The sequence below is a fragment of the Talpa occidentalis genome, unplaced genomic scaffold (genome assembly GCF_014898055.3).
Source record: "Talpa occidentalis isolate TD23 unplaced genomic scaffold, MPIMG_talOcc4v2.1 talOcc4.11, whole genome shotgun sequence".
Taxonomy (NCBI): Eukaryota; Metazoa; Chordata; class Mammalia; order Eulipotyphla; family Talpidae; genus Talpa; species Talpa occidentalis.
Window position 1 is genome coordinate 38,201,007 of NW_023601104.1, and position 27,466 is coordinate 38,228,472.

Below are 27,466 nucleotides of genomic sequence, written 5' to 3' on the forward strand. Positions count from 1 at the left end.
AAGAAATATAAACTGAACAAGACATTGGAAAGATGTTCTCAAGTGTAATATTTCAATTTTTACATGCTGCCCCCCTCCTCAATAACCATAAAAAAGTCAGATTTAGCTTTTGACCACAATAAACATTACAAGCCTACAGAGGCAAATTTAGCATTAGTTTTATGTAAAGCACTAGGAAAGAAAAGGTTACATGGCATATTACATGAAATCAGGAATTTTACTTTCCTGTGCAAATGTGTGATATCTCTTAGAGCATTTGGTTTCAAGGTTCTTTATAGTTCTTAAGTTTTATTGAGACTTTGTACTTCTACTGCAACTGCCCTTCCCTTGCTATTTCCCTTCTGGTGTCTTAAATACACTCTGGTATCTTATATTCACTATACTATTGTATCTAAATTATTTATGCTTATTTTTCTCATTTATTCAAGAGGTTCAATCATATTTTCCATTGTTGCTAACATTATTTCTTTATGACTTGTTTGAAGTATCTCATTTAAAGGTAGTATAAGTTTTTGTATGTCGTTAACAATCCATATTTATTAAATCATCTCTAATATTCACCACATATATTTTCGTGTTTGTTTCTTCACTATGTAACAGATACATAGAGAAAATCGGTGGAAAACCACTTAATGATCTATTTGGCAACAGGTCACTGTGATAATATGAATATAAAGTATTTTATTAATTTTTATACACAGATTATGATTCTAACATCAGAAGAGCAAACCCATGTGTTGTATATAATCTATTACAATTCTGTTAGCATAGTATTTGAAAGTTGTGTTAATTAGTAATCTAGAGTTTTTGCTTGCAGTTAAGATTTCGGAACCATAATTGTCTCATGGCCCCTTGCATTTTCTTATTTCTCAGGGTATAAATAATAGGATTCAGTAAGGGTGTCATAACAGTGTAAAATACACAAAGGATTTTGTTGCTTGAAAAACTGTTGAATGGCCAGGCATAGATAAAGATACAAGGTCCAAAGTACAGAGTGACCACAGTGATGTGAGCAGACAGTGTGGACAGAGCTTTGGAGAGCCCTCCAGATGACCTTCGTCGCACGGTGACCAAGATGACAGTGTAGGAGATAAGCAGGAGGATGAAACTGAGAAATGAGAGCAGCCCACTGTCAGCAACGACAAACAATTCCAGGGTATATGTTTCAATACAAGCAAGCTTAATCACGAGGGGAAGGTCACAAAATATACTGTCTAAGACGTTGTCACAGAAAGGTAAATTCACTATTAATACCATCTGACTCATGGTGTGTATAAAACCAATTATCCATGAAATGATCACAAATCCATTCAGCAACCTGTTACTCATGATCGACTTGTAGTGCAAGGGCTTACATATGGCTACATATCTGTCAAAGGCCATGGCTACCAAAAGAGGCATCTCTGCACCCCCAAAGAGGTGCATAAAGAACATTTGGGCCATGCAACCCCACAGGGAGATGGTCTTGTGTACAGTGAGCAAGTCTGTGATCATCTTGGGTGTAGTTACAGTGGAGAGACACATGTCGAAGAAAGAGAGGTGTCCAAGGAGGAAGTACATGGGAGAGTGCAGGGTGGAATTAAATGTCACTGTGACCATAATGAGAATGTTTCCAAATAAAGTAGCACCGTAGATCAAGGAGAATGTCACAAAGAAGAAAATCTGAAGTTCCCATTGTGCAGAAAATCCTAGTAAAATAAATTCAGTCACTACAGATCCGTTTTTAAGATCCATTTACCCAACTCAGTAAGGTTCCAGAAGTTCTTTATATATAAAGAGAATTTAAAAAGCCATAATTAGCACCACTATTTTCCTATTTGTATTTTATTGAATAATAGTTATATGAAAGCATAGACTCTTTTTAAAATTGAAGTAACATTGTATCATAACATTACAGAAGTTTCAGCTGTGCATGAATTAAAATCAGCATTATGTTCACCACAAGAGTTCAATTCCGTCTTCTACCACACAGTGTATCCCATTTATCCAACTCCAGACCCCTTTCCTTCTGGTATCCATTAATTAGACTTAGAGTCTAAAAATTTTTTTTTGTTTTATTTAATTCATCCATTTGTTTGTTTTCACTGTATACCACAATGAGGGAAATCAAATGGCGTTTGTCTTTCTCACCTGACTTATTTATATGAGCACATTGCTGTGTGTACTGAGCCTATTATTGAGGCTCCCATTTCTATCCTTTATGAAGCTGTTAGTCCATCCCCATTTCAGTTTTTTTGCTTATAAACTATTTTGATTTTAACTTTTAATCAGATATAAATAATACATACAAATTGTTGTCTAAAATTTCTCAATGAGAGCTCCTCTGCCTCCTTTATTAGTGAGTAGTATTTTTTATTTCTTTACTTCATGGGCCCATTGTACCACCCCGCCCCCATAGACATGCTCTTGGTCCTTCCTCTGAGCTTGTCCTCCACTAAAAGTACCTTTTAGTTCAAAATGCTTTGTCACTTTCCGTATTTAAAAACTTTATAATGTGTGGAACCTTTGTGACTAATCTTCCTCTTCTCAGAGGTTATCATAAGGCAATGATATGATTAAGTACGTGCTATAAAATCATTATGGTAACATTATTGTATATGCAAAAATTTGAAGTAATAGATGCCCTACATTTTGGCTTTCTGTCTTAACACATTATTGGAAATATGAACTGCAATGTTATGCTAACAATGAAATGATGCTTGAAACAACTATTTAAGAATATGGAAAATGCTCACTTTTTTAAAAGTAAAAAGTACACTATAGAAAGAATTCCTCCTAATTGTTTTTTAAAAATAACTATTAAATTTTACATAATAATATTAATAGTCATTTGATTCAATACTAATTCTGACAAGATAGATCTATAAGGGAAATGTGTCATCCTATTAATAGAAAAAAAAAAAACAAAATAAAATAGCTACATGACATCAATTTTGAAGTAACTGATAAACATTAAAAACAAGGTAGCAGATCTGATGAGATATTACTGAAGGGCTTTCATTTTATAACAAAGTTATTTTGTAACAAATATGATCCTATTCATTAAATTTAAAAAGACACCTTTACTTTTCGTAATTTATCCTATGGAAATAAAGGTATAACATATAAAACAACATGTTGATGAACACATATTTTGCCAAGGTTTATGTGTCAAAAGTGGAAGGGGGGAAGTGCATGCTTCTCTCTAAGGGAATAGTTGAGTACAGTTATCTATAGTTATATTTTGAGACTTTACACAACTATTATAAAGAATAAAGCACAACCCCATCTACTGACCTAGCAGTGTATCATAATATAATGCTGTGAGGAAAAAAAAAAAAACTAGTTGCAGAAAAATGCAAGTAGAAATTTGTTCCTTTCTTGTGTTTACATCTTCATATGAAGATTATTATACCTCAAGCATTTAACATTGATGGGGGGCACTTGAAATTTGGGTAAGACAAAGGGGGAGAAAAGAGAAAGACAAGTCTGATGAAAAACAGAAATAGAATGAAGAGGTGTTTGTTTTCAGTTCTTTAAAACATTATGTTGGAGGGCCTCCCTGGTGGTGCAAGGGGTTAAACACAGCACTGTAAGTTATCTGCAGCCTCTGCAGCATGAGTTCGATCCCCGGCCAGGGAGCTAACCCTTATCGCATAGCAGACCTCTCCTTTCTCACCTGCTGCTCCCCTCAGCAGTGTATTTCAGTCTGCCTGCTCTTCTCTACCCTGTCTCTGGTGAATCCTCTCACTCCCCACACCTCTGGTTTGTACCCCAGCTCTTCTATGCATAAATAAATAAATCTTTAAAAAAAAAACATTATGTTGGAATCCATGAACAAGCCTAGACATAAGTGACATGACAATTGGCATGGGACAAACCAAAACTTGAATCAAAGTAGGCTGTAATAAGAGCTGTATTCAAACTAACTATAGACACAGAGAAGGCAAACTCTAATCCAACTGGGGACATCTGGGAAGGGCTCAGAAGAGCTGTGATTTGACTTTAAACTTTAAAGGAGATTATGTAAATAATCTATTAAATATTTTTTTTTCTTATGGCATAGGGGGTGATTACAAATAACCTTAGGAAGATGTCCTTTTCTAGGAGAAAAAAATCAGTTGTGTGTCCTCTCTTACAGTAAAGACACACTTTACTGGGGAGGGATATAATTGGACATTTCACTTCTGTCTTTGTGGCTTATCTCTAGTGAGATATCTCCATAATCCATTGTGCCCAAGGAATCTGAAGGAATCAGTGTAACATTTATTCCTGAGATTCAGAGTTAGGCTTTGTTCTTTGTGATGACTGTACAAGGTTCACTGACATGAAAGGAAAGCCAAGAATTCAAAGAGAATATAGGTCGAATGTAGAGGATCCAAATAAGGAATGGGGTGGGAGGGAGTAATTAAAGTGAAAATCAAAATCAACATGGAACTATAAACCAGAGACATACTGAAGGGTTGGAGAAGGGAAGAGGAGCAAAACAGGGGTGGTAAGAGCACATGGAACTATGGTGATAGTACAGGGGTGAATCGGTGGGAATTTCATGGGGACTATAAACAAGATGAGAGAGCATACATTGTACAAAAAGGAAGAATTATGTATAATATATATATATTAAATTATATTATATTATATATAATATATATTATATTATATATATATATGAGAAAAAGAAAAGGAGAGAAAAGAGAAAAGGCATATTGTGTCATGGTAGCCTAACTTGCTCCAAGAATGGAAATGTTCTGGGAGGCAGCTGTTTGAATAACAGACCAGCATCTTGAATCTTTTGCCAATCGGAGACATTGTGAAAGGTGATTTAGCAGGTGAGTGGAAGGAAAACATCTAGAAAATTAGGTCCCAAGCAGGAGAGACTGTTTTGAAATCTTTAGAGATCTGCATTGTCCATTATTTTTCACATTACTCACTCTTATTAACCATTATGAATGTTAAGACCTTAAAAGATTGAGTATTTTGATTAAAAATTGTGGGAAAAGCACTAATCATATAATCTAGCATTGTGTATCACACAATAAATATTACTTCTTGTTACTAGTCCTATGTTTTACTTCCACACCTTTATACAGATTGAGATTCAATTCTAGCATTTCATGACACCAAATATAAATGTTATTTAACCATAAATTTAAAGCTTACCTTCAGCTGAGTCTCGCATAGCATCACAAGCTTTAAATATTATAATTTTGGATATACAATTAGAATTAATAGGCAAATACCTAAGTGATAGATAATTGAAAAAGTTTCACTGTTACCACATTAAGAAACTTAGTAATTTATCTGTATTAAATAGTTGCTATTTGAATAATAATGTCTGTTGCCCTCAGTTAAAATTCTTGTGTGACCTAGTGTATCAGTGAGCTTTCTTGGTATGGAACTGACATTATGCCCATGATTCTTGCCCCTTCCTCACAGCAGATTCCAGGCTACTCTATAGCATATACCTCAGTCTTCACTCTGACCATTAGCTGCAGCAAAAAATAACATTTGCAACAATGAGTTGAACTTTATGGTTTACTGGTTTACCATTGGACAACAATTTGAAAAGCATACATGCCTAAGCGAGCAACTTCGTATAATAGATGCTTACAATTTTTTCATCCTTATATCATAGGACTTGTATTTTCAGCCTGAAGTTGAATGTTTCATACATTTCTATCTCGTGTGAAATACTTTGGACTTCAGGGAAAAGCACTATTAAATTTTGGATGTTGCCTTTCATTTTCCCCATACTCCTTCCGCCAGAATAATAGACTCCTCTACTCTGGTTCCTGTGTTTTGCCACAACAGAAATATTTTTGTATTTCTTAAATATATTGTATTTTTTAAATGCAAAACAATTTTTATTTTAAAAAATGACTTGGGGTGCAAGGATTTGAATGGATGCTCTGATCTTCTCTAAACTTAAGCCACTGATCTCTACATTCACTTTAGGATCTCTGACACATTCTCCCACCCTGAGACTACTTTTTCATGACTGATAGCAAATTCTATTGATTGTTTTGTAATTGTTTCTCAAGATCCAAAATTTTTAGGTATTTTTCTTTATGTCACTTTCATTTCCATTTGCTATACAGAATATAGGTTGCCTTGTTTTAAAATCTTGTTTCTGAGAAATTTTACTTAATTCATGCAGGTATATTTTTTGGGCATTAGTCTCATTATTTTGTATGTCTTCTCTTACAGTCCAGAAAGAATAGTTATAAGTTCACAACAAAATGAGAAAATATTTGAAACACATTAAATGTAAATTTAGATGTCACTTCAACCGCTGCAATATGATAATTTTAAGAAGACTTATTTTGACACTGTGTCATCAAACAAAATATCTTTTATCTGTTATGAAATGTTTTAGCAAAAGAAGCAAAAAAGAGTTAATAGAACAACAAAAAATGATGTCTATTTTGGATGAGATATAATTGACGAATACATTGACATTATAATAAAATGTGTCTTTTGCTCACCAGTTCAGAAGCAGTTAAAAATTTCAGATACAAAATATCTAGATGGCCAGAAGAACTTCTGTATCATAGTTCCATCAGAGGGTACAGGCCATGAAGTAGATGAACTGCACTGGGGACTTCCTAATATAGTTTGTGCTGGTATTAGGTAGTGTCCAATAAGTGCTGCAAAGTTCTTGAAATATCATAAGTGTTTCTAGAGGGAATTCAGTCTGTTGAGAGAATAATGCTTGATAAATGTGTTTTGTGGTGATGTAGTGTTTTTGATAGTTTGAATATGACAGATGAAATTTGACCCACTAGGGAGATGGGAGAGGAGTTGAAGCTCAGGGTTTGCTTTCTTGTCTCTTTCTCTTCAGCTAAGTTTAGAATTTTCTTTAATTTGTTTGTAGAATTAATTAGATTACACAGACTTTGTTGGTACAGATTCTAGAAATGAATGGTCATTTCCAGCTTTATTATTTATATGACTTATTTTAAAATAAAATTCATACAAGAATTTTATAGTGGCATGAGAGCTAAAGAAATATTTTGGAGCATTGAGGATTAAGTATAATGAAGAGACGGGGCAGTGAAATGATTCCATGATTGGTTCTGGACTATTTTTTTTTTTTCATTTCTAAAAGACATTTTTTTATAATTGACAGAACTGATGTCTTTTTTAATTTTTTTAAATTTAATATATTTTTACATCATTTTTCATTTTTGCACAATGTATGCATTTTCATCTTGGTTATAGTCCCCACACAATTCCACCCCCCTTGTTTTGATCCTACTCCCTACCCCACCCTACCCCGTAGTGTATCTCTGGTTTATAGTTGCTTGAAGATTTTGATTTTTACTTTATTATAATTAGTCTTTTTCCCGGTCCCTTATTTAGGTTTTCTAAATTCCTGCTATTAATGAGACCATCTGGTATTTTTCTTTTTCTTTCTGGCTTATTTCGCTGAGCATGATCCCTTCCAGCTCAATCCATGTTGCTGTCTTTAACTCATTTTCAAAGTTCAGAAATAAAATCATATGTGTATATATAAAACATTTAATAAAAACATAATGTACATCTGAATATTTTTGTGTGCATATATAGTTTTTAGCTATAAGTAGACACAAGTATATTTAAATGTATCTATGTATCTGTATAGCATATATACACATAAACCTATTTATACAAGTGACTTATTATTTGTGTAGAAATAAAACATACCTAAATATATATAGATAGAAAAACAATAATCAATAGCAATGATAGTAGACTAATTAAAAAACACATTTATTGCCTATGACACACAAATTTAAGACAAAATAATAGCCACAAGTTTAAACTAATGGAGACTACTGTGGAGTAAATGTATAAACTTTGACAGTGGCTATAAAGTACAATTTATTCAAATAGGAGAATATACTATTCTCATCAACAGGATAATGTACACACCTAAGACAGTAACTTTTGTCCTAGACTTTGTATCCTAATAAACACAGTTCCTTTAAGTTTCACATAGTAAAACTTAAAGATACATGGTTTGCTAAATGATCTTTTTTTGTTTTTGCATTGTAAAGTTTATTTTTCTTTTACTTTTGTATATTTTATTTTATTTTTTAATAAATTTTATTTTTATATTCCCCATACAATTGCAATCCCCTTATTTTGACCCCAATCCCTTCTTTCCCCGCCCCCTACCCGTGATAGAGTGTCTCTGGTTCATAGTTTTTTGTTGATTTTGATTTTCACTTTCTTACAGTTATTCATTTTCCTGGTCCCTTATTTAAGTTTTCTAGATTCCTGCTATGAGTGAGACCATCCGGTATTTTCCTTTTTTTTTCTGGCTTATTTCGCTGAGCATGATCCCTTCCAGCGCCATCCATGTTGCTGCAAATTGCATGTGTTTATCTTTTTTGAATGCTGAGTAATATTCCATGGTGTATATGTACCACATCTTCTTGATCCAGTCATCTATTTTTGGGCATTTAGGTTGTTTCCAAAGCTTAGCTATTGTAAACAGTGCTGCTATAAACATAGGGGTGCAGGTGCTCTTTGGAATTGATGTTTCTGTGTCCTTTGGGTAAATACCTAGGAGTGGAATTGCTGGATCATATGGAAGCTCTATGTTTAGTAGGTCCAGAAATCTCCACACAGCTCTCCATAGTGGTTGGACCAGTTTGCACTCCCACCAACAGTGCAGGAGAGTTCCTTTTTCTCCACATCCTCGCCAACATTTGTTGTTGCTAGTTTTTTTTAATATGTGCCATTCTCACTGGTGTAAGATGGTATCTCATGGTAGTTTTGATTTGCATTTCCCTGATTACAAGTGATGTTGAACATTTATTCATATGCCTGTTGGCCATTTGTATTTCCTCTTCAGAGAAGTTTCTTTTTAGCTCTTCTGCCCATTTTTTGACAAGATTATTTTCTTTGTTGTTGCTGAGTCTCATCAGCTATTTGCAGATTTTTGTGATCAGTCCTTTATCATTAGTGTTGTGTGCAAAAATGTTCTCCCAGTCGGTGGGGTTTCTCTTTGTTTTTGTTATTGTCTCTTTTGCTGTGCAGAAGCTCTTTAATTTGATGTAGTCCCAGCTGTTTATCCTTGCCTTCACTATCACTGCATTGGGTGATGTGTCTGTAAAGATGTCTTTGATGTGCAAATCATGTAGTGCTTCGCCTATATTTCCTTCTATGTATTTTATGGTTTCAGGTCTTATGTCTAGTTCTTTAATCCATTTTGAGTTGATTTTTGTGTATGGTGTGAGATAGTGGTCAAGCTTCATTCTTTTGCATGTAGCGACCCAGTTTTCTCAGCACCATTTATTGAACAAACTTTCTTTGCTCCAATGCATATTCTTTGCTCCTTTGTCAAAGATGAGTTGACCATAAATCTGTGGGTTTATTTCTGGATTTTCTATTCGATTCCATTGGTCAGTGTGTCTGTTCTTGTTCCAATACCATGCAGTTTTGATGATTATGGCTTTGTAGTAGAGTTTGAAGTCTGGGAGTGTGATGCCTCCATTCCCTTCTTTTTTTTTTTTCAGGAGAGCTTTGGCTATATGGGGTTTTTGGTGATTCCATATAAATTTCATCAATAATTGTTCTATTTCTTTGAAGAATGACATTGAAATTTTCATTGGAATAGCATTGAATCTGTATATTGCTTTTGGTAGGATGGCCATTTTAATAATGTTTATTCTTGGGCCTCCCCAGTGGCGCAGCGGTTGAGCGCGGGGTTGCGAAGCTGCCCACAGCCTCTGCAACACTGGTTCAATCCCCGGCTGCTCCCGGCCACCATAGGAGGGTCCCACATGGCGCACAGACATCTCCTGCCGCCCACTGCTTCCTTCAGCAGTGTGCTTCGGTCCTTCTGCCTGCTCTGCTCCCCGCTCTGGCTCTGGTGAATTCTCTCACCCTCCCGCGATTTTGACTGTACCCAGTGCTTGTATAATTAAATAAAAATAAATCTTTAAAAAAAATAATGTTTATTCTTCAAATCCATGATCAGGAGATGTCTTTCCATTTCTTTGTTCTTCTTCTATTTCTTTTAACAGTGTTTTATAGTTTTCTTTGTATAGGTCCTTTACCTCTTTTGTTAGATTTATTCCCAAGTATTTGATTTTTTTTATTTCGATAATAAAAGGGATTTTTTTTTATTTCTTCTTCTTCAGATTTATTTTTGTGTATAGGAAGGCTGCTGACTTTTGCGTGTTGATTTTGTATCCTGCCACTTTACTGAACTGATTGATGAGTTGAATTAGTTTTTTTGTGGAGTTTTTGGGGTTCTCTATGTATATTATCATATCATCTGCAAATAGTGATAGTTTGACTTCTACATTTCCTATTTGGATTCCTTGTATGTCTTTCTCTTGTCTTATTGCTCTGGCTAGGACTTCCAGTATTATATTGAAAAGCAATGGTGAGAGTGGACATCCTTGTCTTGTTCCAAATCTTAATGGAAATGCTTTCAGCTTTTCACCATTGAGAATGATACTGGCTATTGGCTTGTCATAGATGGCCTTTATGATGTTGAGGTATGTTCCTTGTATCCCAAGAATTTCAAGAGCTTTTATCATGAATGTGTGTTGCACTTTTTCAAAAGCTTTCTCAGCATCTATTGATATTATCATATGGTTTTTTATATTTCCTTTTGTTGATGTGTTGGATAACGTTGATTGATTTTCGGATGTTGAACCATCCTTGTGTCCCTAGCATGAATCCTACTTGGTCATGGTGAATTATCTTATGGATACATTGTTGAATTCTGATAGCTTAAATTTTATTGAGGATTTTTGCATCAGTGTTCATTAGGGAGATTGGCCTGTAGTTTTCCTTTTTTGTGTTGTCTTGTTCGGTTTTGGTATTAGTGTAATGTTGGCTTCATAGAACGTGTTTGGTTTTGTCCATTCCTTCTCAATTTTTTCAAAGAGTTTATGAAGGATAAGCACTAATTCGTCTCTGAATATTTGGTAGAATTCATTTGTAAATCCATCAGGTCCCGGGCTTTTGTTTTTGGGGATGTTTTTATTACCATTTCAATTTTGCTGCTTGTAATTGGTCTGTTTAGGTGTTCTATTTCTTCTTTATCTAGCTTTGGGTGATTGTAGAGTTGTAGGAATTTGTTCATCTCCTCTAGATTGTTGAACTTGTTTACATATAACTGTTCATAGTAGTTACTGATTATTCTTTTGATTTCTGCTGTGTCTGTTGTGATTTCTCCTCTTTCATTTGTGATCCTGTTTATTTGTGTTTTCTCCCTTTTTTCCTTTGTGAGCTTGGCTAGGGGTTTGTCTATTTTATTGATTTTTTCGAAGAACCAGCTCTTGGTTTCATTGATCTTTTGGATTTTTTTTTTTTCAGTTTAAATTTCATTTATTTCTGCTTTGGTTTTTATTATTTCTTTTCTTCTACTGGTTTGGGGTTTTTTTGTTGTTCTTTTTCTAGATCTTTGAGCTTCGAGATTAGGTTGTTTCTTTGAGTTCTTTCTTGTTTCTTGACGTGAGCTCTATTGCTATATATTTTCCTCTTATTACTGCTTTTGCAGCATCCCATACATTTAGGAAATCGGTGTCCTCCTTGTCATTCCATTTAAAGAATTTTTTAATTTCTTCTTTGATTTCCTCATTAGTCCAGTGGTCTTCCAGTAGTGTGGTTTTCAATCTCCATGAGGTAGGAGAGTTCCTTGCCTTCTTTTTATAGTTTATTTCTAGTTTGATGCCTTCATGGTCAGAAAAGATCGTTGGTATGATTTCAATCTTGGTGTATCTGTTGATGTTTGTCTTGTGTCCCAGTATGTGATTGATCCTGGAGAATGATCCATGTGCGCTTGAGAAAAATGTGTACTCTGTTTTTTTTGGGTTTAGTGTTCTATAGATGTCTGTTAAGCCCAAGCGCTCTTGGTCCTTATTTAGAGCTTTGTCTCGTTGATCTATCCATTGTTGATAGTGGTGTGTTGAAGTCTCCCACTATGTATGTGTTTTCTCTGACATCTGTTTTCAGAGATGACAATAGTTGTCTGATATATTTTGGTGCTCCTTCATTTGGTGAATATATGCTGATGAGTGTTATTTCTTCTTGAAGTATTGTCCCCTTGATCATAATGTAGTGACCGTTGGGGTCTCATTTTATCTTTTTGAGTTTGAAATCTGTTTTATCTGATATAAGTATAGCTGTTCCTGCTTTCTTTTTTGGTCCATTTGCTTGTAGGATTGTTTTCCATCCTTTAACTTTGAGTCTATTTTTATCTTTTGTAGCTAAATGTGTTTCCTGGAGTCAGCAAAAGGTTGGGTTTTGTTTCTTAATCCAGCCTGCAACTCTGTGTCTTATTATTGAAGAGTTTAGTCCATTTACATTTAGAGTTTATATTGATATGTTAGCATCTGTATTTGCCATTGTGTTTGTCTTTCCTTTGATTTTATTTATTCATTCTTTTAATAACTTTTTTTTTTGGTCTTCTTTTGTTGTTATTCGTCCCTCTGAGGTTCTGGCTTTAGGACTCCTTATAGTATTTTTTGGAGTAGGGGTTTAGTCGTAATGAAATTCCAGACTTTCTGTTTGTCTGGGAAGGTCCTTATTCTTTCTTCATAGAGGAAGGAGAGCTTTGCGGGATAGAGTATTCTTGGTTGGCATCTGTTTTCTTGGAGTCTGTTGACTATGTCCCTCCACTCTCTCCTTGCCCGTGGTGTTTCTTCAGAGAAGTCTGATGTCAGCCTGATTGGTTTTTCTTTGAATGTTATCTGTTTCTTCCCTCTTGTCAGCTTCATTATTTTTTCCTTGTCCTGGATTCTTGGGAGCTTTACTATTATGTGTCTTACTATATTTTTCCTTTCGTCGTGGAAGTTTGGTGTTCTTCTTGCTTCTTGTATATCAATTTTCAGCTCCTTCTTCACGTTTGGGAAGTTCTCTTCAATTATCTCCTTGAATATTTTCTCTGTTCCTACATCTCTCTCCTCTCCTTCTGGTATTCCTATCACTCTTATATTTCCTTTCCTCATGGAATCAGATAGTTCCTGATGTCTTTCTTCCGTCTTTTTCCTTCGTACTTCTCTTTCCTTTTCTGTTTTGGTTCTTTTTATTTCTGTGTCTTCAAGAGTACTTATTCATTCTTCCATTTCATCTATTCTGTTTTCATTGCTTTTCCCATAGTTTTTTAGTGCCTCCATTAATTCTTTGATCTCCTGCATTTCTTTTACTTCCCTCTTTAGGGACTTAATTTCATTCTTCTGATCGTGGATTATTTTCCCCTTATCATTGTTTTCCTTTATGACTTCTGTCAGTTTTTTAATCACGGCAATTTTAAATTCTCTTTCTGGAAAGGTCAGAAGTTCTTCCAAGTTACTGTTGTTGCAATCTGGGGGGTGGTTTTATTTTTGTGGTGTGCTTTTTTCCTGAGGAGTTGCTAGGTTGTGTGTGGTTCTTCTACTCCCTACTGTCTGTTTTCTAATTTGCTGTATGCATTGTGACATTGTGTTGCTGGGACTGGCCAGCATCTTGGTTGAACTTCTCCACTCCCCTCTGGCTCCTCCAGGAGCCATTTGTTGGTTTAAAGCAGTCTTTACTGAAGAAAGGTCCCTGTTCTAAAATGCCGATGTGGGGACACACTCCCCTGTGCGCCTGGTCTCCCCCGGCAGTGGGTTCCTCTCCCTCTTTGGGCTAGGACTGCAGGCCAGAAGGGCCCTGGCATGGGCGAACTTCCCAGATCACCTCTGGCTCCTCAGGGAGCCTTCTGCTGGTTTCAGGCAGTCTTTACTGAAGAAATGTCCCTGTTCTAAAATGGCGATGTGGGACCCACTCCCTGTGCACCCAGTCTTGGGCACACTCTTCTGCGCACCCAGTCTGCCCAGGCTGTGGGTGCCTGCTCCCCCTCTGGGCTCGGACTGCTGGTCAGAAGGGGCCTGGCATGGGTGAACTTCCCAGCTCACCACTGGCTTCTCTGGGAGCCTTCTGCCAGTTTCAAGCAGTCTTTACTGAAGAAAGGTCCCTGTTCTATGGGGTGTTGGTGATTTTTTTTTCTGGTCACTAGGTGGCTCCAGAGATCTCTCCTAGTGTCCTTGGGGAGCTGTTTTTTTTCACCCCGTGGAAGGGGAACAGAGTGGGAGTGATTGGGAAAGCCTCAGTGGCTTTGGGGTGCTGTGTCTGCCTTGTGCCCCACCGTCATGGGGAACCCACACCCTGAATTTCGTGCCCTGGGTCTCAGTTCCAAAGCCCTCAGGTCCAGGACGCAGGCTGTAGCCCAGTTCAGTGTCAGCAGAAATGGCGCCTTTTGCACTCTGCTCCCGTGTCCTGGCGCCTGGTTTCTGATTACTCAGTGAGGGACATTCACCTCAGTGAGGGCCCCGTGCATCTCCCCTGCAAGCCTAGGTTGCAGGCACGGGGACCTGGGCAGCCGCGATCCGCGTTTGCTTTTCAAGTGCGCTGCTTTCAGCACAAGTTACCGGCTGGCCTGGGGCTATTTTAGGTCTCTGGGAGTCTTTGTTTTTCTCTAATGGTGCCTGGAGCAGTTCGCTCACCTCTGAGGTGAATCCTACAGGGTTCTCCACAGCTCCAGTTCACTGGGTATGGTGGCTAAAATAGTTCCTTTCCACTCACAGTCCCGCTTGATGCGTAGTTTGTTCTTGTTGGTTGTTTCAGTTTTTTGTTTTTTCCTCCTTTCTGTTGGCCGGAGAGTGCCAACTTTGTGGGTGTGGGAAGGTAGCAGGGTTCTGAGCTTCCCTCCCTTCTAGTCCTCTTTTATGGCAACTTCCTTCTTCGGGTAGTTTGCTGGAGTCGTCCGTTTATCTTCTGTGTCCCAGTTCTCACTGCGACTTGCCACTTTTCCTCCCTATTAACTTTTTTTTTTAATGGGAGATCTTACTCTCAGCGTTTCCTCGCCGCCATGTTGATCCACCCCCCCCATGGTGCCTAAATGATCTTTTTTTAACACTGTTCATTGTATGTAGTTTATTTATTTTAATGTTTTTTTAGTTGAGATAGCATTGGTTTGCAAATTGTGTATGATGTAGAGGTATAGGGTCATACCCTTCTGATGTATGTTAGCACATTACACCCACCACCAAAGCACAGAAAATCTTCCACCTTAGCCACATGCGCGCATGCACACACACACACACACACACACACACACACACAAACATACACTATCTCCCTAATTCACTCATCTTTTAGGACACTCAGATTATTTCTGTAACGTGGCTATTGGAAATAGTTCTTCAATGAACATAAGAGTTCATATATCCTTTTAATTGGTTTTTACATTCTTCAGATAGTTACTTCAGAGTATAATTACTGGATCATGAAGCTGCATGTGCCCCATTAAAAGGAGGTGGGGTAGGGGTAGTGAGGGGGAAATGAGGTGGGTTGTTAAGAGGGCGAGAGAGAGAAAAGGGTGGGTGAGAGAGAAGAGATCTGTGGAACTGCAGGGCCTCTTTTGTTTGTTTTGCTCTGGTTTTGAATTTTACTTTTATTTTGTGTAATTACATAGTTGCCAGCATTCAAAATCATGTCTCATATAGTTTAGAAATAATAAAAATACTGAGATATTAACTAGTATACAGCAGGCTTTTCTCTCTGCTGAGAAAATTTGTATCAGAGACAATTTTATAGCATTGAAAAGAAAAACTTCTGTGTATGTGTTTTAATAGGTGTATCTAACATTGATCAGAACAATTCAAAATGATTGCCATTGGGGACAACTTAAAAAACAGATAATGTCTTTATTTTACAAAATTAAGACTTACTTATTTTTACTTATTTGGAAGAATTACTTATGGTTGGGTCAGTAATTGAGTATGAATTTTGATATACAACATATGTCCATGGTCTCAGGGTTATGATGTTCTATTGGAAGGAGCCAGTCAAAACACAAAATATAGTCAAAAAAAAAGAGAATTCTTTCTGTGACATGTTTTTCTTCTTTAAGTGGCTAATATGGGACGAAACCTTTAAGCCCTTAGAAATTTTCTAGCCAGGAGAGTCTACTAGGCTCTGCCTTAAGTTTTTCTGAGGTCTTGGGGCAATATCACAAATTTATTTATTTAAAAGCTATCCCTTACAAGGAAATGCGTTTTTTACCATTTATAGAGATTGCTCTCAACCCTCTATATTTTTCTCTAAATCTTTGGAAAACTGACTTTAAATGTCTCTTCTTAGAACATTTTTGTAAAAACAGTCTCTTTGCCTTATAGATACAAATTCCTTATTAGAAACAAGATTTATAAATATTTCCTATGATTTCTTGCATTGATTTTTCACTTTCTCCTGGCTCACATTTATGCTGGGGCTTTTTGTTCATTCATCATAATATTTGTTTATTATCATATTTTACTTTGAAAATATTTCTGTGACAGTTTTGTGTTGTCTGTTTACAAGGAGCACTTTTTATTTCAATATTTATGCTTGCTTCTGTCAAATGATGGAGGCTACTCCCTTAGGTAGCAAGTTAAAGGAGAATTCTCACCTTGATGTCTTGAAACATAAAAAAAATGTGATGACAAGCCAAGGTCTGGCCAGAAAACCTTTTATTTGAATCTCCACTAAGAGTCAAGTTTGAGACAGGGATTTTTTTTTTTCCATGCTGACCACTTCTGCTAGGCATGCTTTCTTGTCATTTTCTGCTTTTTTAGAATATGAACCCTCAGCATGACCTTTGACAAATCTCCACACCAGTTTAGTCTCAAAGTGCAGTCTGCCGTGCTCTCCCAGACTTGCAGTTCTAATTGCAGGCTGTCTGAGCCCCATCTTCTGTCCATGTTCTCAGTGTAGGCAAGGGTCCCAGGCTGGTGTGTCTTCGTTGAGTGTTCTTCAAGTTCTTATTGGTGCACATGAGCTTTTTTAGTTTAGCATCTTTAATTGCAAGTGTAGCTCAGGATCCTGAGTATGCTATACTGACAGACACACCACTTTACAGATTTTATCAACTCGAATAGGATTCCATCCATTGCTGGATATCTATATACCTTATAAATGGTTAGAATTCCTTAATGTAGGTCATGCTGTAATGTAAAACTGAGACTTGTTCATTGTGTAGGTATAAGGTTGAATATGATTTATCATAGCAAATATTTTGAATTTGATTTCTTCCATTTCCTTTAACTTTTCCGTGTGGTCCATTCTCATCTGATTTAACTATAGAATTTTAATTCATATAATTAAATTACTGAAATATTGAAGCATATCAGCATATGCCCTTATATACTCTAATATTTTTGACAGATAGTAACTCACAATAGAGGTGAATGTGTTCCTTAGTTGTAGGTCAAGCTGAATAATATTCTCATAAAATAGCTATTTAATCTTTTTTGAGTCATTCAGTAGGCATCAATGAACTTCTGTGTGATATATGTGTGCTAGCTATTGGAGATAAAGTTGACATTAACCTGTATTTACATAGTTTTCATAATTTATACAAAGGATGAAAATTGCAGCATGCCATAACAGAATAAAATAAAGAAATCTAAACTGGGCAAGGACATTGGAAAGAATGTTCTCAAATTGTAATATTTCAAGTGTGGGATTCTCAATTTATTACACACTGCCCCCATCCTCAATACTCACAAACAAGTCAGACTTAGATATTTAGCTTTTAACCACAATAAAGATTACAAGTCTACCACAGGTAAATTTAGCTTTAGTTTTATGTGGCATTTGGAAAGAAAAAGTTACATGGTATGTTGTATAAAATCAGGACTTTTATTTGTCTATGCAAATGTATGATATCTCTTAAAGCATTTGGTTTCAAGGCTCTTTATAGTTCTTAAGTTTTATTGAGACTTTGTACTTCTACTGCAACTGCCCTTCCCTTGCTTTGTCACCTCTGGTGTCTTAAACTCACTCTGGCATCTTATATTCACCATACTACTGAATCTAAATTACTTATGTTTAATTTTTCTCATTTATTCAAGAGGTTCAATCATATTTTCCATTGTTGCTAACATTATTTCTTTAATGATTTGTTTGTAGTATCTCATTGAAAGATAGTGTAAGTTTTTGTATGTCATTTAATAATTCATATCTATTAAATCATCTCTAATAATATTCACCACATATTTTTTCATGTTTATTTCCTCACTAAAAGATATATAGAGAAAAACTATGGTAAATCACATAATGATCTATGTGTATTGGACAGCAGGTCACTGTGATATGAATATAAAATATTTTATTAATTTTTATGCACAGATTATGATTCTAACATCAAAAAAGTATAACTATGTGTTGTATATAATCTATGACAATCCTGTTAGCATAATATTTGAAAGTTATGTTGATTAGAAATCTAGAAATTTTGCTTGCAGCTAAGATTTCGGAACCATAATTGTCTCATGGCCCCTTGCATTTTCTTATTTCTCAGGGTATAAATAATAGGATTCAGTAAGGGTGTGATAGCAGTGTAAAATGCAGAAAGGTATTTATCACCTGAAAAACTGTTGAATGGCCAGGCATAGATAAAGATACAAGGTCCAAAGTACAGAGTGACCACAGTGATGTGAGCAGACAGTGTGGACAGAGCTTTGGCGAGTGCTCCAGATGACCTTCGTCGCACGGTGACCAGGATGACAATGTAGGAGATAAGAAGAATGATGAAACAGATAAATGAGAGCAGCCCACTGTCAGCAATGACAAATAATTCCAGGGTATATGTTTCAGTACAAGCAAGCTTAATCACAATAGGAAGGTCACAAAATACATTGTCCATGACATTGTTGTCACAGAAAGGTAAATTCACTGTTAATACCATCTGACTCATGGTGTGTATAAAACCAATTATCCATGAAATGATCACAAATCCATTCAGCAACTTATTGCTCATGATCGACTTGTAGTGCAAGGGCTTACATATGGCTACATATCTGTCAAAGGCCATGGCTACCAAAAGAGGCATCTCCGCACCCCCAAAGAGATGCATAAAGAATATCTGGGCCATGCAGCCCCACAGGGAGATGGTCTTGTGTGCAATAAGCAAGTCTGTAATAATCTTGGGTGTGGTTACAGAAGAGAGACACATGTCTAAGAAAGAGAGGTTTCCAAGGAGGAAGTACATGGGAGAGTGTAGGGTGGAACTAAATGTCACTGTGACCATAATGAGAATGTTCCCAAATACAGTAGCACTGTAGATCAAGGAGAATGCCACAAAGAAGAAAATCTGAAGTTCCCATTGTGCAGAAAATCCTAGTAAAATAAATTCAGTCACTACAGATCCGTTTTTAAGATCCATTTACCCAACTCAGTAAGGTTCCAGAAGTTCTTTATATACAAAGAGAATTTAAAAAAAACCATAATTAGCACCACTATTTTCCTATTTATATTTTATTGAATAACAGTTATATGAGAGCATAGACTCTTTTGAAAATTGAAATAACATTGTATCATAACATTACAGAAGTTTCAGCTGTGCATGAATTAAAATCAACATTATGTTCACCACAAGAGTTCAATTCCGTCTTCTACCACACAGTGTATCCCATTTATCCAACCCCAGGCCCCTTCCCTTCTGGTAACCATTAATTAGTCTTAGAGTCTAAAAGTCTAAATTGTTAAGTCTATTTTTGTTCCATTTAATTCATTTGTTTGTTTTCACTGTATACCACAATGAGGGAAATCAATTGATGTTTGTCTGTTTCACCTGATTTATTTCTATCAGCACATCGCTGTGTGTACTAGGCTTGTTATTGAGGGACCCATTACTATTCTTTATGGAGCTGTTATTCCATCCCCATTTCAGAGTTTATTGCTTATTCACTAGTTTGATTTTAAATTTTAGTTAATCAGATATAAATAATACATACAAATTGTTGTCTAAAGTTTCTCAATGATAACTCTTTTGCCTCCTTTATTAGCTAGGAGTATTTTTTATTTTTTTTACTCCAGTATTTCAAAATTTTACAATGTGCAGAACCTTTGTGACTAATGTTCCTCTTCTCAGAAGTTATCATAAAGCAATGGTTAAGTTTGTGCTATAAAATCATTATGGTAACATTATTGTATATATAAATATTTGAAGCAACAAATCCCTACATTGGAGCTTTCTGTCTGAAAACATTATTGGAAATTTTGACTGCAATATTATGGTAACAATGAAATGATGCTTGAAACATCTATTTAAGAACATGAAAAATATTCACTTTTTTTAAGGTAAAAAGTACACTATAGAAAGAATTCCTCCTACTTGTTTTTTGAAGATAACTATCAAATTTTACATAATAATGTTGAAAATGAATAACTATAAGAAAGTGAAAATCAAAATCAACAAAAAACTATGAACCAGAGACACTTTTTTGGGGTGGGGGGCAGGAGGGGAGGGATTGGGGTCAGAATGGGGGGTTGCAATTGTATGGGGAATATAAAAATAAAATATATTATTTATAAAAAAAAAGTCTAAATATCCTTAGTTCTTCTGTAACCAGAAGCCAAAAAATAGTTTGGTAATTAAAAAAAAAAATAGTCATTTCATTCAGTAGTAATTCTAATAAGATATAGATCTGTAAGGGAAATTTGTCATCTTATTAAGTCAGAAAAAATGCAAAATAAAATAGCAACATGACATTAATTTTTTTTTTTTTTGTGGGACCCTTACTGGTGGCCAGGGATCGAACTGGTACTGCAGAGGCTGCTGGCAGCCTTGCAACCCAGCGCTCAACCACTGCACCACCAGGGGAGGCCCAACATGACATCAATTTTGATGTAACTGATAAACATTAAAAACAAGGTAGCAGATCTGATGAGATGTGACTGAAGGGCTTTCATTTTATTACAAAATTATTTTGTAAGAAATATGATCCTATTCATTCAATTTAAAAAGACATTTACTTTTTGTAATGTATCCCATGGAAATAAAGTTATAACATATCAAAGTAGATGTTGATGAATGCCATTTTACCAAGGTTGATGTGTCATAAGTGGAGGGGAGTGCATGCTCCTCTACAAGGAAATAGTTGAGTGCAGCTAGCTATATTCATATTTTGAGACCTCATACAACTATTATAAAGAAAAAATCAGAACTCCCTCTACTGATCTAGCAGTGTATTATCATATAATGCTAAGTGAGAAAAAATTAGTTGCAGAAAAATGCAAGTAGAAATTTGTTCCTTTCTTGTGTTTTTATGTTCATATGAAGATTATACTTCAGACATTTACCATTGATTGTGGGGCACTTGAAAGTTGGGTAAGACAAAGAGGGAGAAAAAAGAAAGAGAAGTTAGATGAAAAATGGTAGAATGAAAAAGTGTTAGTTTTCAGTTTCTTAAAACTTTATGTTGGAATCCATGAACAAACCTAGACACAAGGGACACAACAACTGTTGGCATGGGATAAATCAAACACTTAACTCACGATAGGCTATAATAGGATCTGTGTTCAAACTAACTATGGATGCAGACAGAGAAGGCAAAGTTTAATTCACCTCGGGACATCTAAGAAGGGTTCAGAAAAGAGCTGTGATTTGAAGCTAAGTAGATTATGTAAATAATCAGTCAATTTTTTTCTAATGGCATAGGCATGATTACAAATAACCTAGGGAAGATTTCCTTTTCTAAGAGGAAAAAAATCAGTTATGTGTCCCCTCTTAGCTTGAGTAGGCACACTTTAGGGAGGGGATATAATTGGACATTTTACTTCTTTGTGGCTTATCTCTAGTGAGATATCTCCATAACCCATTATGCCCAAATAATCTGAAGGAATCAAGTAACATTTATTCCCAAGATTCAAAGTTAGTATTTGTTCTATTGGGATGACTATACAAGATTGAAGGGAAAGCCAGGATTCAAAGGGAACTCACATTGAAAAGGGGTAGTGTGGCATGTTAGCCTAACTTGCCCCAAGAACTGAAATGTTCCTGGGAGGCAGCTGTCTGAAACTGAGTAACAGACCAGTTCCTTGAATCTTTTGCCAACAGGGGACTTTATAAAATGTGATTTAGCAGGAGAGTAGAAAGAAAACATCTCAAATATTGGGTCCCAGGAATGAGACAGTGTTTGGAAATCTTTAGAGATCTGTGTTGTCCGTTATTTTTCATGTTACTGTTATGAGTAATCATGCCATATCTTAAAAATTAGTAATTAAAAATGTCAGACCTTAAAATATTGAGTATTTTGATTAAAAATGGTGAGAAAAGCACTTAGCATATAATCTAGTATCATGTACCACACAATAAATGTTACTTGCTGTTATTATTCCTATTATTAACTTCCACACTTTTATACAGATTGGGATTCAAGCCTAGGTATTCATGACTCCAAAGTTAAATGTTATTTAACCATAGACTTAAAGCTTACCTTCAGCTGAGTCTTGCATACCATCACAAGCTTTAAATATTATAATTTTGGATATACAATTAGAATTAATAGACAAGTACCTACTAAAAAAGAAAGTATAAGATAATTGAAAAAGTTTCACTGTTACCACATAAACAAACTTAGTAATTTATCTGTATTATAGTTCTTATTTCACTACAAATGTCTGTTGCCCTGAGTTAAAATTCTTGCATGACCTAGTTTATCAGTGAGCTTTCTTGGTGTGGAATTGATACTATGCCCATGATTCTTGCTGCCCCTTCCTCACAGCAAACTATAGTCTACTCTACCTCATAGTACCTCAGTCTTCACTATGACCATTAGCTGCAGCAAAAAATGAGACTTGCAACCTTTATGGTTTACTGGATAATCATTGGACAACAATTTGAAAACCATACATGCCTAGAGATCAACTTCATATAATAGATGCTTAGAATTTTTCATCTTTATATCATAGGACTTGTTATTCAGCATGAATTTGGATGTTTCATACATTTGTATCTCATGTAAAATACTTTGGACTTCAGGGAAAAGAAGTATTAAAGTTTGAATGTTACCTTTAATTTTCCCCAGACCACCAGAACAATAGACTCCCCTACTCTGGTGTCCTGTGTTTTGCCACGACAAAAATATTTTGTATTTCTTAAATATTTTGTGTTTTTTAAGTATAAAAAATATTTTTTCTCAAGATTCTCAAGATATTCTTAAGATTCAAATTCTTTTTATATTTAAATAAATGATTACAGGTTCAAGGGCTTTATCTGATGCTTTGATTTTCTCTGAATTTAAGTTGCTGATCTCTACATTTACTTTAGGATCTCTGACACATTCTCCCAACCTGAGACTACTTTTTCATAACTGATAACAAATTCTATTGATTGTTTTGTAATTGTTTCTCAAGATTTAAAGTTTATGGGTATTTGTCTTTATGTCACTTTCATTTCCATTTGCTATACAGAATATAGGTTGCCTTGTTTTAAAATCTTATTTCTGAGAAATTTTACTTAATTCATGCAGGTATATTTTTTTGGGCATTAGTCTCATTATTTTGTATGTCTTTTCTTACAGTCCAGAAAGAATAGTTATAAGTTCACAACAAAATGAGAAAATATTTGAAATACATTCAATGTAAATTTAGATATCATGTCTAATGGAGAATTTCAACTGCTGCAATATGATAATCTTAAGAAGCCTTATTTTGATAGTGTCATCAAACAAAATTTTTTCATTTGTTATGAAATGTTTTAGCAAAAGAAGCAAAAAGAGTTAATAGAACAACAAAAAATGATGTCTATTTTGGATGAGATATAATTGACGAATACATTGACATTATTATAAAATGTGCCTTTTGCTCACCAGTTCAGAAGCAGTTAAAAATTTCAGATACAAAATATCTAGATGGTCAGGAGACTTCTGCATTCAGAGTTCCATCAGAGAGAACAGGTCATGAAATAGATTAACTGCAATCTGAGGACTTCCTAATATAGTTTGTGCCGGTATTAGGTAGTGTCCAATCAGGGCTGCAAAGTTCTGGAAATATAAGTTTTTCTAAAGGGAATTATGTCTGTTGAGGGTATAATGCCTCATAAAAAAGTGTTTTGTGATGGTGTAGTCTTTTAGATAGTTTTAGTATGACAGATGAAATTTGACCCACTAGGTAGATGGGAGAGGAGTTGAGCTGAGGGTTTGCATTCTTCTTTCTCTTCAGTTAGATTTAGAATGTGTTTTTTTTTTAAATTTGTTGGTAAAATTAATTAGATTATGCAAACTTTGTTGGTACTGATTCCAGAAAACAAATGGTCATTTCCAGCTTTATTATTTATGTGACTCATTTTCAAATAAAATTCTTACAAGAACTTTACTTACTAGTGATGGGTGGCATGAGAGTTAAATAATGATTTAGGAGCATTGAGGATTAAGTATAATAAAGAGACAGGGCAGTGAAATACAGCTTGTGATTCCATGATTTCTTCTGGACTATTTTTTTTCATTTTTAAAGATCATTTTTTTAATTGACAGAACTGATGTTTTTAACTTCTTTTCAAAGTTCAGAAATAAAATCATATGTGTATATATAACATACATTTATTAAAAACATACACCTATGAATATTTTGTGTGCATATATAATTATTTAGTTTTAACTAAACAGAGTATATTTAAATGTATCTACATATCTGTATAGCATATATACACATAGATCTATTTATGCAAGTGTATTTATTATTTGAATATATAAATATAAATATATATAAATATTATATAATATATATAAATATTCCATATCTAAATATATATACCTATAAACCCAATAATCAATAGCAATGATAGTAGACTGTAATTAAAAAGCACATTTATTACCTATGGCATACAAATTTAAAACAAAACAATACCAACAATTTGAATTAATGGAGACTGCTATGGAGTAAATGTTTAAACTCTGATAGTAGAGATAAAGTACAATTTTTCAAATAGGAGAATATACCATTCTTATCAGCAGGATGATGTATACACCAAAGACATTGACTTTTGTCCTAGACTTATGTATCCTAACAAAAGCTCTTGTTCCTTTAGTTTTCACATAGTAAAAATTAAAGATGCTTGGTTTGCTAAATGATCTTTTTTTTTTTTTTTTGTGGGACCCTCGCTGGTGGCCGGGGATCAAACTGGTGCTGCAGAGGCTGCAGGCAACCTCACAACCCAGCGCTCAACCACTGTGCCACCAGGGGAGGCCCTGCTAAATGATCTTTTTTAACACTCTTCATTGTATGTAGTTTATTTGTTTTAACTTCTTTAATTGAGATAGTGTTGGTTTACAACATTGTATACGATTTAGAAGTATAGGGTTATACCCTTCTGATGTATGTTAGCACATTACACCCACCACCAAAGCACTGATAATCTTCCACCATAGGCCATTGTGATCCCAACCCATTTAGCTCTTACCCTCTCTCACTTCCGCTATAGTAGCCTCAGTTCTGCAATCAGATAGTTAGGGTTTGTTATTGGTTTGGTTTTGACCAATTGTTTTTTTCACCATATTCCACATGTAAATGAAACCATCTGGAACACCTCACTTATTTTGTTTTAGCACCAGGCTCTCCAGTTCTATCCATGTTGTCACGAATGTAAGAGCTTATAATTTATTTTAGCTGAGGAGTGATCCATGGTGTACATGGATGGATGAATGGGTGAATGGATGAATGGATGGATGTATCAGATGATGAATGGATAGACACGCACTCAAACACACACATACCATCTCCCTAATTCACTCATCTTTTAGGGCACTTAGATTATTTTCATGATATGGCTATTGTAAATAGGTCTGCAATGAATGTAAGAGTACAAATCCCTTTGAATTAGTGTTTCTACATTCTTCAGATAGATATCTACATTCTTCATAGATACCAAGTAGAATTGCTGGATCATATGGTGGTTGTTTTTTTTTTCAATATTTTGAATAACCTCTATACTATTTTCTATAGGTGCTGGGCGAGTCTACATTTCCTCCAAGAGTGTATCAGTCTTTCTTTTTCTCTATACACTTGAAAACACTTGTTGTTCAGGTCTTTTTGATGTGGGTCATTCTTATAGATGTTCCAAATACTCAGGGACATGGTTCCTATCCTCCTCAAAGTATTTTTTTTCCAATAAAATTTTAGTCTAGAATATGTTATGCACATATGACTAGAAATACATCTTTGAAATTCTCTGTAACCCATAATTTGTATATAATATATATTATTTGAGACAATGAGTATAATCTGGAGACATTCCAGTTGCCCAACAGGCAATCTCAAGTTCTAGATCTCCTCAAGTTAGTCAAGCTGTTTACCCTCTCACCTTTATCCAAAATAGCCTTTTCACAAATGAATTTAACAGTTTTGACATCCATTAAGTCATCATTAAGAACTGAACCTGGGCCTCCCCAGTGGTGCAGCGGTTGCTCACTGGGCTGCAAAGCTGCCCGCAGCCTCTGCAGTGCCGGTTCGATCCCTGGCTGCCGGGCAAGGGTCCCACATGGCGGGCAGACCTCTCCTGCCACCCGCTGCTCCCCTCAGCATTGTACGTCGGTCCTTCTGCCTGTTCTGCTCCCTGATCTGGGCTCTGGTGAATTCTCTTACCCTCCCGCACATCTGACTGTCCCCAGTGCTTGTATAAGTAAATAAATAAATCTTAAAAAAAAAAAAAGTCCATTAAAAAAAAAAAAAAAACAAAATGAACTCCTGTAAAAAGACAAGGTCAAGTAATAACAAGAAGTGATCTGCGATGTCAACATCATTGTTCATGATTTCAAATCAATATCTGCCATAGATTTTAAAATCTAAGACATTACCTAAATAAATGTAAAAATGATCTTCTCAATTTTGGGGAATAACTACAAGTGCATAATACACATTATAGCCTTAATTTATAAGACTATAACCCCTGGCTCAATATTGTTCTCCCAAATGATTTTACATTGAGCATAACTGGTGAGATAGGATGTATCTAGAGAAAATTAAAAATTGTTTGAGGCTAATAAAGAAAGAGTAGTCAAAACCACCCTTCAATATGTGTTTTAAAAAAAATGAAAAATTAGTAGATTCCAATGAGAATTAAATTAATAACAAAACTGTCTATTAAAGTCCATGAGTATGTCAGTTTTATGAGTTAGATCCTGTTTTATTTCCACTTTTATGCATGAAGGAATCGAAGCAAAAGGATTTTGTAACCTCTGTTCCTAGAACTAGCAAGTAAAAGGACTGAGGTTTAAACTTAAGCTGTTTGAGAAACCACACACCCCTTTACAATTCTATCCTACCTCTAACATGTTCCCCCAATACTTTAAAAAAAAATTGTTAATAACCTCCTTCCTAAAATCCAGAAAGAGTTTGAAACATAATAGATGACAGGGAGGCTGAATCTACAGACAAATATTTCAAGGTTAATTTATTCTTACACACTCAAGACAATGAACAGTGTTATAGAACACTTCAACTTGAAGATACACCTGCTTTCAAGTGTTGTGTTTTGAAAATTGCTACATACAGCAAATAAAATGAAATTTATAAATAATGTAGCCTGATGAAAGTTAAACACAAAACAGTAAATACTTCATATTTTTACCCATAGAAAGTCTAAATAGGGCCTCCCTGGTGCTGCAAGGGGTTAAGATGCAACCTATAAAGCTGTCCACAGCTTCTGCAACATGAGTTCAATTCCCTGGCCCACCAGGGAGCAACCCACATGGCGCAG

At 35.3% G+C, this 27,466-nt stretch overlaps 2 protein-coding genes across 2 annotated transcripts; both read right to left on the reverse strand.

The window, feature by feature from the left end:
• Nucleotides 1-798: 798 nt before the first annotated feature.
• Nucleotides 799-1,734, reverse strand: LOC119237982 (olfactory receptor 4L1-like). The gene has a single exon (XM_037501789.1). The coding sequence runs from the start codon at nucleotides 1,732-1,734 to the stop codon at nucleotides 799-801; it is 936 nt and encodes a 311-aa protein (XP_037357686.1).
• Nucleotides 1,735-18,214: 16,480 nt separating this feature from the next.
• Nucleotides 18,215-19,153, reverse strand: LOC119238186 (olfactory receptor 4L1-like). The gene has a single exon (XM_037501894.1). The coding sequence runs from the start codon at nucleotides 19,151-19,153 to the stop codon at nucleotides 18,215-18,217; it is 939 nt and encodes a 312-aa protein (XP_037357791.1).
• Between the last annotated feature and the right edge of the window lie 8,313 nt (nucleotides 19,154-27,466).

What these genes read in the sequence shown, in the direction of transcription:
- LOC119237982 (XM_037501789.1), bottom strand. Translation starts at nt 1,734, where the DNA reads ATGGATCTTAAAAACGGATCTGTAGTGACTGAATTTATTTTACTAGGA.
- LOC119238186 (XM_037501894.1), bottom strand. Translation starts at nt 19,153, where the DNA reads ATGGATCTTAAAAACGGATCTGTAGTGACTGAATTTATTTTACTAGGA.